Genomic DNA, 14,064 nt, shown 5'->3' with positions numbered 1-14,064 from the left:
GTTTTACTAAATTAATTGACAAAAAATTAAAACGATGCCCATGTACCATGAAAAAGAGTTTAATGAACATTAATACAAATGTATAATGTGTTTAGAAATAACACTAAAGATCATAGGCTTCAGTATATAGAGTATTTACCGAAAAAGTTATTATATTTGTAGGGGTTAACATATAGATTTGAAGAAAAATTGAAAAATACGGAAATTTTGTTTTAATGCATATTTACATCCTTCGCTAACATATAATGAAGGTCAAAGAGGTTTGAAACTTTTGTTGTCTCCGTTTCTATAGAAAATGGCGATTTTATAGTGGTGTCCACCAATTTAGAGAGTATTATGATGTTTTTACTAAATTAATTGACAAAAAATTAAAACGACGCTCATGTACCATGAAAGAGAGATTAATATACATTAATACAAATGTAGAATGTGTTTAGAAATTTTAAAACAACACTAAAGATCATAGGCTTCAGTATATAGAGCATTTACCGAAAAATTCAATATATTCGTAGTGATTAGTTAAAACATAGATTTTGAGAAAAAAACAAAAATATGAAAATACTGTTTTAATGCATTGTTGCATCCTTCACTAACATATGATATGAAGGTCAAAGAGGTTTGGACCTTTTGTAGTCTCCCTTTCTCTAGAAAATAGCGATTTTATAGTGGTTAGTCCACCAATTTAGGGAGTATTATGAATTTTTACTAAATTAATTGAAAACAATTAAAACAATGTTCATGTACCATGAAAGAGCGGTTAATATACATTAATACAAATGTATAATGTGTTTAAATTTTTTAAAACAACACTAAAGATCATAAGCTTCAGTATATAGAGCATTTACCGAAAAATTCGATATTTTCAGGGTTAACACATAGATTTTGAGAATAATTCGAAAATAATATTTTAATGTATAGTTACATCTTTAACTGACATATGAAGAAAGTCAAAGAAGTTTGAAATTTTTGTTGTCTCCATTTCTATAGAAAATAGAAATTATATATTGGTTAGTCCACCAATTTAGGAAGTATTATGAAGTTTTTACTAAATTAATTGACAAAAAAATTAAAACGATGCCCATGTACCATCAAAAAGAGTTTAATGAACATTAATACAAACGTAGAATGTGTTTTGAAATTTTAAAACAACACTAAAGATCATAGGCTTTAGTATATAGAGTATTTACCAAAAAAATTAATAATTTTGTAGGGGTTAACACATAGATTAGAAGAAAAATTTAAAAATATGAAAATACTGTTTTAATGCATAGTTGCATCCTTCAGTAACATACGATGAAGGTCAAAGAGGTTTGAAACTTTTGCTGTCTTCATTTCTATAGAAAATAACGATTTTATAGTGGCTAGTCCACCAATTTAGGGAGTATTATGAAGTTTTTACTAAATTAATTGACAAAAAATTAAAATGATACCTATGTACTATGAAAGAGAGTTTAATATACATTAATACAAATGTAGAATATGTTTATAAATTTCAAAACAACACTAAAGATCGTAGGCTTCAGTATAGAGCATTTACCAAAATTTTAATATTTTCGTAGGGGGTTAACACATAGATTTTGAGAAAATTTAAAAATGTGAAAATATTGTTTTAATGCATAGTTGCATCATTCACTAACATACGATGAAGGTCAAAGAGGTTTGGAACTTTTGTTGTCTTCATTTCTCAAGAAAATAGCGATTTTATAGTGGTTAATCCACCAATTTATGGAGTATTATGAATTTTTTCTAAATTAATTTACAAAAAATTATAACGATGTCCATGTATCTTGAAAGAGAATTTAATATACATTAATACAAATTTAGATGTGTTTAGCAATTTTAAAACAACACTAAAGATCATAGACTTCAGTATATAGAGCATTTATCGAAAAATTCAATATTTTCGTAGGGGACACATAGATTTTGAGAAAAATTCAAAAATATTAAAATACTGTTTTATTGCATAGTTGCATCCTTCACTACCTTATGATGAAGATCAAAGAGGTTTGAAACTTTTGTTGTTTCCATTTTGTCTAGAAAATAGCGATTTAATAGTGGTTATTCCACTAATTTAGGGAGTATTATGAAGTTTTACTAAATTAATTGACAAAAAATTTAAAAAATGTTCATGTACCATGAAAGAGAGTTTAATATACTTTAATACAAATGTATATATTGTTTAGAAATTTTAAAACAATACTAAATATCATAGGCTTGTATCATAGATTTTTGAGAAAAATTCAAAAATATAAAAATATTGTTTTAATGCATAGTTACATCTTTCACTAACATATGAAGGTCAAATAGTTTTGGAACTTTTGTTGTCTCCGTTTCTCGAGAAAATAATAATTTTATAGTGGTTAGTCCACCAGTATTATGAAGTTTTACTAAATTAATTGACAAAAAATTAAAACGATGCCCTTGTATCATGAAAGAGAGTTTAATATAAATGAATACAAATGTACAATGTTTTTAGAAATTATAAAACAACACTAAAAATAATAGGCTTTAATATATATAGCATTTACCGAAAAATTCAATATTTTCGTAAGGGTTAACACATAGCTTTTGAGAAAAATTCAAAAATATGACAATACTGTTTTAAAGCATATTTGCATCTAGCACAAACAAATAATGATGGTCAAATAGGTTTAAAACCTTTGTTATCTCCGTTTCTCTAAAAAATAACAATTTTATAGTGATTAGTCCATTGATTTAGGAAGTATATGCAGTTTTACTAAATTAATTGATATAAAATAAAAAATATGTCCATGTACCATGAAAGAGAGTTTAGCATAAATTAACACAAATGTAGAATGTAGTTAGAAATTTTAAAACAACACTAAAGATTATATGCTTCAGTATATAGAGCATTTACCGAAAAATTTAATATTGTCGTAGGGTTGACATATAGATTTTGAAAAAATTCAAAAATATGACAATAAAGTTCTAATGCATAGTTTCATCATTCAATAAGATATGATGATGTTTAAAGAAGTTTGAAACATTTGTTGCCTCCGTTTTTCTAGGGAATAATAATTTTATAGTGGTTAATTCACTGATTTATGGTGTGTATGCAGTTTTACTAAATTAATTATAAAAAATTATAACGATGTCCGACCCCTACGAAATTATCTACGTTAATATGTAATGTTTCATTTTTCAAAAGAAAAAAGTAATGTTTCTAGGTTAAATAAAAAAATACCATATCGTTATTCCAAGGGAAATTTGATCCTATAACCAAAAAAACTATATTTCATCATCTAACCATACAATCCTCTCTCTCTTCATTTATCTTCCTATCTTTCTCTACCTTCTTGCTACAAAACTAATATTTTTTTCATTATAGTCATCTAGCAAATTAACCCTTATTCTAATGTACATAAGCAGTTCGCCCCATCGCGAACCGGTTTGGTCACTAAAATTGAATGCGTCAGCTGTTTTGGAAAATCTGATGGCGGCATCCATATCCTCCGATTCAATCTCATATTTATATCAAGATGATTGCATAACTAGTTACTAATTAGAGCAAGACAAGTGTTTATTCGATAGCACGAGATCAACATCATCTAGTGTTTACATACGTAATCAAATTATCAAATCGGTTATTATAATTCTCTTTTGTTTATCTATCAATCACTTATACTTTGATTAGTGATGCTGTGACGGTATATAATTTTTTAATGTTTCATGTCTGGATGCTTTGGATGAAGGATAAATGAATACGTTTACAGGAATAACAAAAAAATGCAAAAATGAATATTCGTTCGTATTATCAAAACAGACTACAGTACTTTTAACTCTGTCAATTTATTTAGTCGAGACATCATTATTGTTAGGTATATTTGACCATGCATTTCAGAAAAAAAAAATTACATATATTCGTTTACCTGACCAGTCAACTATTTTGATCACGGTATAAAAATGTTAAGTTCACACAAAAAACGTAGCTATTCTGATTAAATAATAAAAGTCAATAGGAAAATGATAATATGTGTTCTCAATAATGTATTTTCATATCCATCGTCTGTACTAAAGCACATTGTTAAATATATGGGCCTAACAAATATTTATACAACACCTAGATAAATCATTATGAAAATGCGGACAAGCCTATTGGCTTAAAGAAATCGTGAAGATGACACAAATCACACCACCACAGAGAAGAAGTAACCAAACTCTACTAAACCAGGAATCTTACCAACCTTTAGATGATGGACCAATAATGCGTTAAACAAATGACGATCTACTTAATCAAACAACACAACTATTAGTTAGAGTCCTAAAAGCATGCCACATGCACATTCTATAATGGATCGACATTAAATTATTATAGAGCTTATCATAAATTTTATCTGAAAACTACTTGAGGTCCGGCGGTTATAGACTATATGATAAATGATTCTAATAAGGACATGATGATCATAATTTTCTGCGTTCTACCCATGTAATTTGACTGGTCGAATTATTATTTTAAATAGATTCCATAAACAAATAATTGTTACAAATCACACACATTGTAGGTTTTAACTTCTAAATTTCTTCAATAAATAATTTGATAAACAGATTTTATTATTTATAATGAAAAGAGAAAAATTACACGTGTAGGTGTTTAAAGCCGCCGTTAGTTAACTACAGTCTGTTATTACTTGCTTGCTTTTCACTTTTGACTCTTAACGTTTAAAACAGAATGCAGTTTAACCACCGTAAACGGAATATACTCCATTTAGTATTCAGATTCTCTTCCTCTATATAAACAACCACCCTCTCTCCTCTCTCACGAAGCCAGCAGAGATACGAAGAGAATCATTAAACAGAATATTCCGATGACCGGAGAATTCGAACTTGCGAACAGTTACCAGATCTGCGACGAGATCGGCAGAGGACGATTCGGAACAATCACTCGCTGTTTCTCTCCCGCGACGAAAGAGTTCTACGCGTGCAAAACGATCGACAAGCGCGTGCTCGTCGACGCTCTCGATCGCGAGTGTATAACGACGGAGCCGAGGATCATGGCGATGCTGCCGCCGCATCCGAACATCGTCATGATCCACGACCTCTTCGAAACGGATGACACTCTCGCGATCGTCATGGAGCTCGTCGATCCTCCGACGACGATCTACGATCGGCTGATCTCCGCCGCCGGAGGGAGGCTATCCGAATCGGAATCCGCCTCGTACGCGAGGAAGCTCCTCCGCGCGGTGGCTCATTGCCACCGCCGCGGCGTGGTTCACCGCGACGTGAAACCTGACAACGTGCTAATCGATCTCGGAAGCGGCGGAGTTAAGCTCTGCGATTTCGGATCGGCGGTGTGGCTCGGCGGAGAGAAGACGGAGACGGCGGAGGGAGTGGTGGGGACGCCGTATTACGTCGCGCCGGAGGTTGTGATGGGGAGGAGGTACGGGGAGAAGGTGGATGTGTGGAGCGTTGGCGTTGTGATATACACGATGCTGGCGGGAGAGCCGCCGTTTAACGGCGAGACGGCGGAGGAGATATTCGAAACGATACTGAGAGGGAATCTGATGTTTCCGCGGAAGGTGTTCGGATCGGTATCAGCGGAAGCTAAGGATCTATTGAGGAGAATGATTTGTCGCGACGTTTCCAGGAGATTTTCGGCAGAAGATGCTCTTCGTAAGTCGTTTTTTCAAAATTTCAAAATACTTTTATAAATTCTTTAAAATATTATTTTTGATCAAAATGAAAAATTGCAGGTCATGCATGGATCGTGAACGTGGGAAACCTACAAAGCAATTAACTGAAGGTCTCTATGGTTTCGAAGATTTTGATTAGAGTTAAAGAGTGGTGATATCATATCGATGTGTATTAGTGTATTCGAGTATAGGTCAAACGTACGTAGCTGTATTTTAATAATCCTACGGTTTGAGCTTCGGTTTTAGAGAATGTTGCCTGAAAACATTTTGTAACGACCCGAATAAAAATGACCTTGAGAGATCGTGGTGCCATTGTGGATTAAAAAATGGACTTTTTATTGGGCTCATACAAGAGGACTTTAGATCTGTAATGACGGATACAATCTCGTGATGGCTGAGAATGGACTAAAGCTAGAGAACTGATCGACGTTGAAGGCGGGAAATGTGCAGTAGAGTTAAGGGATGGTTCTTTTGGTGGTGAGGCCGCTGGGAGAAGATGATGATTGGCAGACGAGTAATGAAATCCGGGATGAAATAATATATAATCAATAATCATGTTCTGTAATATAATTTGTTGAACAAGGATGGAATTTTATGGTATTAAGACAATCAGAAGAACAGACTTTATCTAGTTGCTTTCTAGTTCCTGTCTTAGTGTTGAAAATCATACAAATTACACTTTTGGTTTTGCTGAATGTTTTATCAACCAAGCCATTGCTGTGCACGGCGTTCACCGTTGGCTCCAACGGATCTCCGGATGCTCATCTTCTCGTTGGCGTATTTATCCTGAAGACTTTCGAAAGCAGTTACGTCGAGTTTTCCCGTCACTGACTTGCCTTGCTTCCTACGTAAATGCTGTTCTCGAACAGAAGCCCACAGTTTCTCCACCGCTTGTCTCTGCTGCGATGTGAACCTCGACGCGTTCTCAAACGCGTGTTTCACCAATATGTCTATAACAGTCTGGCACCTGAAAAACGAATCCCAATCATTCCTCAAATTCTGACAACAATACCCATGTTCTTTTGCTGGACGCAGCGTTGGCGTCGGCGTCACAAAAATATAAGAGGATGAAAACTGACACATCAGCAACATGTTAAACCAATAGAGTTAGAGGATGTCAATAATCGACGCTAGCCGCAGGTCAACACGTGTTTAGAAGACGCTGATAAATACAGCGACAATGAAATCGAAGAAAAGTCGAGTTGCGACAGTCGCCGGCGAAACTGTATAACGAAGCTGCACTTAGATTTCTTTTTTTTGTTTGATAAATTTTGATCGCAGCCGCGGAAAGTCGCGTCCAGCAAAAGAACAGGGGTAATAACAAACTTCAAAAGGGAAAGCACATTCTTACCATGGGACTTTGTAACGGCGTGCAGCTATCTCCAGGCATGTAATCAAAGCTTCTCTCTTCGACCTGAGAAATTTCTTGTCCTCCAAGGCATCTGTGTCTTCTTTCGTCATCTTTGTTTTACCATTTTTCTTCACATGACTGGGGATCCATGCATCCAGCCCAAAGGGATCTGACTCGGCATCCTCTTGATCTCCAGCTGAAGCCACGTCCTGTGTTGTCTCTCCTTCTCCACTTTCTTTCACAGCCTCTTGTTCAAGAGCAGCTGCTTCTTCCGCGTCATCTTCCTCAGTTGCAACAGGAAGATCAGATATAGCCTCCTTTATTTGAGTAGCAGTCTTAGAAAACTAAAACAAAAAAAACACAAATGTAATATGAGACACTAAAAAAAAAAAAAAACAAGACAATAATGTCCACAGTGACGAGCAGGGACGGCCCTGAGATTTTGGGGACTATAAACCATTTAAGAAGGATTTCAATAATTTGGGGGCCTAAAATTGTAGTTTTACAAATTTAAGGGCCTAATTATATAAAAAAATTTCCAAAACTTTTGGGGACCCAAGACGATTGTTTCATCCGGGGACCTGGTGACAGGCAATCTATTGAAAGAAGGTATATAGAGTCTTACCATAAAGCTGTCATCAGTAAAGAGGTCATTAGCCACAACTGCTTTAATCGTCCATATGGTCAACAGATTCTTCTGGCTTTTATCAAGGCACTACATAAGAACCAAAGATATGAACACTGCATCAACACCTTCCCAATCTAAATATCTTTAAGCATGAGTTTTTCTAATATGTTTTACCTCGGCGACATCTTGAGCTGCTGAGAACAAAGCATGATAATCTGCTCTAACCAAGCGATCAGTACAAGGAGTTTTCGACGACATAGCAGCTTCGAGCATCGCAATCAAGTAACTGCTAGTTTCCGCCTTCACGCTTCCAGCTTGAATCAGGCGTACCGCGAGCTTCGAGGCTTTGGAGAATTTGGAAGGGTTCTTGATGTGAGACGTTATCTTCTGCATCGCTTCGATCACTTGCTCTTCTGATGCATCCGTCGATGTCTTGAACTGCAGACGCTTCTTAGGAGCTGCTGCAACTCAAAACATTAAAGAACGATAACTTAATAATGGTTCTTTCTTGTTCTAAAGATGAAGTAATGTTACCTTCAGGTTCTGGTTCAGGCGTGGATTCTGCTGGTTTTGAACGCTTTAGTGCGCTCTTGAGAACAGGAGGAGCTGTGTGATTAGAACAATAAAACCAAAGTTTTGATTTTTAAGTTCAAAGGCGTAATCTTTAGGGCGTAAGAAGTTCAATAAGGCTACAGATCAGAAACTCAATTAAGCTTACCTGAGGCATCGGGTGCTGATTCTGGTGGTTTAGATCGCTTCAGGGAGCTTTTGAGAACCAGAGTCGGAGCTGGGGAGGGGCTTTTATCTTTCGACTCGTCTGGATTTGAAGAATCGGGAAGCTCTTGATGTTGAGAAGACGGAGGAGGTAGACCTTCGAAGATATTATCCGTCATCTCTCTCTCTCTCTCTCGCCCTTCGCTTCGTCGACGGAGAAGAAGTTAAACCAGAGGAATTGAGTTATATTCGCCTTATGGGCCTTCTTTACAGACGCTCGGCCCAGTTGGTTTTGGGCATTAAACAAATAGTAATAATAATTTAAAATGTTTAAATTAGATGCAAGGCTTATGTAAATGTGAGAATGAAAGTAACATAAGGTTTTTGAAATGGATAATGCAATATATACGTAGGTTTCTTATATTTTTTTGAAGTTTCTAAGGTTTCAACTAATTGTTGGACAATAGCTTCTCATGGAATAACAAAATCCATTTATTTAATGTTTTGTAGTCTCTTGTAATTAAACTTCATACCGCATAGGCCTTTCAAAATCAAAAGAGTGAACTACAAGTGTTAACTAAAGTACTCAATCAATTATTCGTATACGTTAATGGGTGAAAGAGTTGAGACTTGTGAAAGTTTATAAATAAAAAATACACACACACACACATCATACTCCAATTGTTACAATTTATATTTTTACACAACCAATGCTTTCTTTTCTTATTTCAATATTGTGTACGTAGTCCCGAGGAGTTCAACTACCCTTTGGCTTTTTGTCTAACCTCAATTAGACCAATCAATAAATAATATTTTAGTAATGTTTATATATAAATATTGTTTTAGTTGAGAGTTGTTGAGTATAACAAAAACGAACAGTATAATAGACTAAATAAACGACTTTTTGAGTTTAGACAATTACTTATGTGTTTTCTCTTTAGGATGTAATACAATTGATCAAATGTATATTTAAGAAACAAAGTTTTAAATGACAAGGCGATTAACCCTTACATTAGACAATGGATAATATGATTGATAAGGAGCTGGCCGGAAAGATATACTATTTAGCTTTGCCATGTTGAGTCATACAAATATAAACACATAACTTTTTACTAATGGCTACAAAGCCTACAACTAGTAAGAAGTAACATTCAGTTTGTAAGCTTAAATTAATTTATAATTAAGTTGCGTGCGTGTATGTATATAAAATTACATTCTATCAAATATATTAACTAATGATTGTTCAACTCGTTGAACAACTAATTATTCTTGTAATATTATATAATGAATATGATTAAAACTATATTTAAAAAAAAAACTATATCCAAGTGATTCCCCTTGAAAAAGTGTATTCAAATTCTAAATTCTACGTTATTTACTCTTGAAGTTTGAAAGGACTATAAAATGTATTGCTATAGCCTTATAATCAGGGGCGGATCTAGGATCACAACTAGCTAGGGGCACACACAATTTTACACTATACATATTTTTTTAAGATCGGAGCACTTGTACAAATATCAAGCTTATTGTTAAGAAATTTCAAAAGTAGATGGGGGCACATGCCCCAGTTGCTCATGCTCTACGTCCGCCCCTGTTTATAGTATATATATATATCTCTTCTTTTAAAGTGATCTTCGGTTACAAAAAAAAAAGAAGTGATCTTATTGAGGTGTTTTGTAAAATCACGTATACTAACGCACACGTTCAACCAGTGAAGTTTCTTATTCAATCTCTTTGAGTATCCACTTTTTTACGGCACGAGTATTCTGTTATATAAATGTTTAGCAAATGTTTATAAATTTCTTTTGTGTCATTGTTTAAATATTCGGTGTACAGGTTTGAGTCACTATTTTTATGTCTTGATCAAACTATTTTTATTTCGATCCAATGAATACTGCGTAGGGATTTACTACTGTTTTATAATCGAGAAAACCTTCTGATTCAACAATTCAACTTTCGAAATAAAAAATTGTAGTTGGAAACGATCGTGCGCCCCACTTGTTCAACCTCGGCGCTCGACCCCACACATCAATTATAACGCTAACTAAAAAGACAAAATAAAAAAATTACAGGTTTAAAGAAAATTATCTTAACCAGTTAAATATTTGGACAATTGTTCCGGATATCCATTTTAAAGCTTTTGTCACAAAAATAATTCTAAAAAAAAATTAAAATAATTTGTTAAAATAATTTGTTTATTTTAGTTTTTTTTTAATATTTATCTATTTTTAAAAAAATTTGAAACCGTCACCCTTTAACTCTAAATTAATCATAAGGTAAAAATACATATTTTGGTCATTTTTAATGTATTTTGACAAAACTTTCTGTCAAAGTGTCATGTAACAAAATTCTCAAAAAAATGCCGAGTAATAATAATAATATTCTTAAGCAATAATATCACTAAAAAGAACCTAGAATGCATATTGTACCCTTTTGTAATAATTTACGCTCTCGAGCCTTGGGTTGGGTGATTTTAGTTTTGTATTTTTGATTATATATTCGTATATATGCATTATATTAATTAATATCTACATATGCTTCCAATTATATTACATCTTTTCTCTTTCTTGCTTAGTATCATTCTTTGTCGTGTTCCTTTCAATTAACCTACTTTGTGTCTTGTGTTCCTCACGACACAAAAACTTGTAGAAGGGTTTTAAAACCAAGATCTGGAAAATATATCTCCTCTTCTAGAATTGCTCATCTTCTCTTGATCTAAAAGATCACTTATATTTCCATAGGGCTTCACTTTTGGAATATATAATCTCTTTAGGGTTTCAATGGCGAATCCATGGTGGACAGGACAAGTGAACCTCTCCGGCCTCGAAACGACGCCGCCTAGCTCATCCCAGTTAAAGAAACCAGATCTCCACATCTCCATGAACATGGCCATGGACTCAGGTCATAACAACCATCATCATCACCAAGAAGTCGACAACAGCAACGAGGACGATAGAGACAACTTGAGCGGCGACGAACACGAGCCACGCGAAGGAGCCGTGGAAGCCCCCACACGCCGTCCACGTGGACGTCCAGCTGGTTCCAAGAACAAGCCAAAGCCACCGATCTTCGTCACGCGCGATTCCCCAAACGCTCTCAAGAGCCATGTCATGGAGATTGCTAGTGGGACTGACGTCATCGAAACCCTAGCTACTTTCGCTAGGCGGCGCCAGCGTGGCATATGCATCTTGAGCGGTAACGGCACGGTGGCTAACGTTACACTCCGACAACCTTCAGCAGCTACCGTTCCAGGGCCCCCTGGTGGTGCGGCTGTTTTGGCGTTACAAGGGAGGTTTGAGATTCTTTCTTTAACCGGTTCTTTCTTGCCTGGACCGGCTCCACCTGGATCCACCGGTTTAACGATTTACTTAGCCGGTGGTCAAGGTCAGATTGTTGGAGGAAGCGTGGTGGGACCATTGATGGCAGCTGGTCCGGTGATGCTAATTGCTGCCACGTTTTCTAATGCGACTTACGAGAGATTGCCTTTGGATGAGGAAGAAGCGGCTGAGGGAGGCGGCGGAGGAGTGGTTCCAGGGCAGCTTGGGGGCGTAGGTTCTCCTCTGAGTAGCGGTGGCGGTCGAGGGGATGGAAACCAGGGACTTCCGGTGTACAATATGCCGGAAAATCTTGTTTCTAGTGGCGGTGGAAGCGGTGGAGGAGGGCAGATGAGCGGTCAAGAAGCTTACGGTTGGGCTCAAGCTAGGTCAGGATTTTAACGTACGTTAAAATGCCTTTTTTTTATTTACAAAAGTTGACAATAAGAACTATGATGATGTCTATTATGATAATGATGATGAAAATTAGTCAGTTGCTAGTTGCTACTATAGTGAGCTATGTATTGTCTGCGAACATTATATTATGCTCTCTCATGACTACGATTATTATTTGCTAAATTTCACTTGTGTGTTTCTGATCTTTTATAAAAAGTTCTTCTATTTGTTTTTTTTTTTTGCAACTGATTTTAGTTCTTCTATTTGTTGGATTCTTCATTTTCCCAAATAATGAGTTATCTGTGTACGTATATGATTGATCCTCACTAAATTTGAACTCTTTAGGGTTGACCATTTTTCCATGTATATATGAGTAGCCTTATACTGTTATACATTTTATAATTGGCTTTATTTTGTATATTAGACACCTACTTGGGATTAGTTACCAGCCTCACACTCACCTGCCCTTATTAGCAGTAAGTTAAGTTTGCTATAGTACAATTTATGTAGAAATTGATTGATCAATTCACATCTTAATCAATACCATGATATGCATATGTCAACCTTCTTAACAAAACATCGAATTCTAACTCGAGTAAAAGCAACGCGATCACGTAGAGGTATTGTTTAAACTAAACACATCAGGCGAATGCATTTATATATCATATATATATATATGTAAAAGTAAATTAAAGAGTTACGGTAAACTATCAATTAAATCGTTTCAGGAATGGTTTCGAGTCCACATACATAACAAATTCTCTTATTCTACTTTGGTATGATCTTTCATGTGCAGTAATTCATTTGATGATAGACACATGCATATAATATGTTTTCCGAAGAACATACATATTCACATTATGATTAGTCGGATGCAAGGGTCAAATGATCAAATGCCATTAAGAAAAGAAGAAAAAACTTCTATTAGATAAATCTAATTAACATGCATACATTCAGATTAGTATATTATTTTAATTACCGTGCACTAGTGTAAAAGATGATGCATGCATGAGCTATTAAGAAGGTTATTTCAAATGACGATAAGATTTTTTTATAAAATATAAATGTATGTGTATTCTGGAAAATCAAATCGTCTGGAATCCAAACTTATAATTAATGTTTTTGTGAATCTGAAACGGTCAAATATCTACAAATTAGAAGCGATAGTCAACCTCAACTAATATAACTAAATCAGTCGACTACAAAAACTAAACGTTATGTATACATGTTTATAAGGCACACTACACAGTCTACACTGCAAGTTCGATGCAACTGTTTAGTATAGTAACCAGGGGAAAGTGTGAAATGCAAAGTTGCAACTATATTTATACCGTTTTTCTTAATTTACGAATTAGAAGCGATAGTCAACCTCAACTAATATAACTAAATCAGTCGACTACAAAAATTAATTGTTATATATACCTGTTTATAAGGCACACTACACAGTCTACACTGCAAGTTCGATGCAACTATGTTATACTATACGTAACCAGGGGGAAGAGAGTGAAATGCAACTATAGATTATTCCCTTTTTCTTAATTTAATACAACTAAATGTGGGGGTATGTGTATTAATAACCCCCATTGCTGTCAGCTTATAAGTGTCGTCATTTAACCAGAATTTTAGGCTTTCTTGACCATCTTTTGATTAAAAATCATAAACAAAAGTATGAGAGTAGAGGAGCCTATTCACATGGCACCACATGCGTTCCTCTTGCAAAACGTAAAACCCTAATGGACCTGTCTTTTATATATTTACATCCGTACTTTCTCGAGCATAAATACATAATACTAAAAATGATTAATTAAAGTGGTTTTAAATGTGTTAAAAATGGTTTGAATTTTGAATTGTTCATATTAGTTCCCTTTATTTATATATTATTAGCAAAGCGATTTATCAAGATCCAAGTGGTTCAGCACATAAACAATATAACATAAGATAATATAACATAATATTATCTTGTGATTTTCTTATAGTTAGCATATATGGATCTCTAGCTCTCTTTTTTCT

General features: G+C 34.7%; 3 protein-coding genes across 4 annotated transcripts; 2 read left to right on the top strand and 1 right to left on the bottom strand.

Moving 5' to 3' along the window:
- The first annotated feature begins 4,768 nt into the window (after positions 1 to 4,768).
- Positions 4,769 to 6,090, top strand: LOC106295769 (phosphoenolpyruvate carboxylase kinase 2). Its single transcript, XM_013731746.1, has 2 exons — positions 4,769 to 5,631; positions 5,712 to 6,090. Exons 1-2 carry the CDS (start codon positions 4,827 to 4,829, stop codon positions 5,753 to 5,755), a joined length of 849 nt encoding a protein of 282 aa, XP_013587200.1. The 5' UTR covers positions 4,769 to 4,826; the 3' UTR covers positions 5,756 to 6,090.
- An 84-nt stretch (positions 6,091 to 6,174) lies between these two features.
- LOC106295768 lies at positions 6,175 to 8,587 on the bottom strand. Of its 2 annotated transcripts, none has more exons than XM_013731744.1 (6): positions 8,349 to 8,587; positions 8,165 to 8,236; positions 7,805 to 8,091; positions 7,628 to 7,717; positions 7,003 to 7,346; positions 6,175 to 6,618 (listed from the first exon to the last, which is right to left on the bottom strand). In XM_013731744.1, exons 1-6 carry the CDS (start codon positions 8,521 to 8,523, stop codon positions 6,354 to 6,356), a joined length of 1,233 nt encoding a protein of 410 aa, XP_013587198.1. In that variant the 5' UTR covers positions 8,524 to 8,587; the 3' UTR covers positions 6,175 to 6,353. The 2 variants fall into 2 exon arrangements, with proteins under 2 accessions (XP_013587198.1, XP_013587199.1); XM_013731745.1 differs by having other exon boundaries at positions 7,805 to 8,088.
- Positions 8,588 to 10,932: 2,345 nt separating this feature from the next.
- On the top strand, positions 10,933 to 12,253 carry LOC106293316 (AT-hook motif nuclear-localized protein 19). The gene has a single exon (XM_013728980.1). The coding sequence runs from the start codon at positions 11,125 to 11,127 to the stop codon at positions 12,058 to 12,060; it is 936 nt and encodes a 311-aa protein (XP_013584434.1). The 5' UTR covers positions 10,933 to 11,124; the 3' UTR covers positions 12,061 to 12,253.
- The last annotated feature ends 1,811 nt before the right edge of the window (positions 12,254 to 14,064 follow it).

This window comes from Brassica oleracea, chromosome C5 (assembly GCF_000695525.1).
Source record: "Brassica oleracea var. oleracea cultivar TO1000 chromosome C5, BOL, whole genome shotgun sequence".
NCBI lineage: Eukaryota > Viridiplantae > Streptophyta > Magnoliopsida > Brassicales > Brassicaceae > Brassica > Brassica oleracea.
Note: the sequence above shows the minus strand (reverse complement) of the source record. Positions and strands in the feature narration are given on the sequence as shown.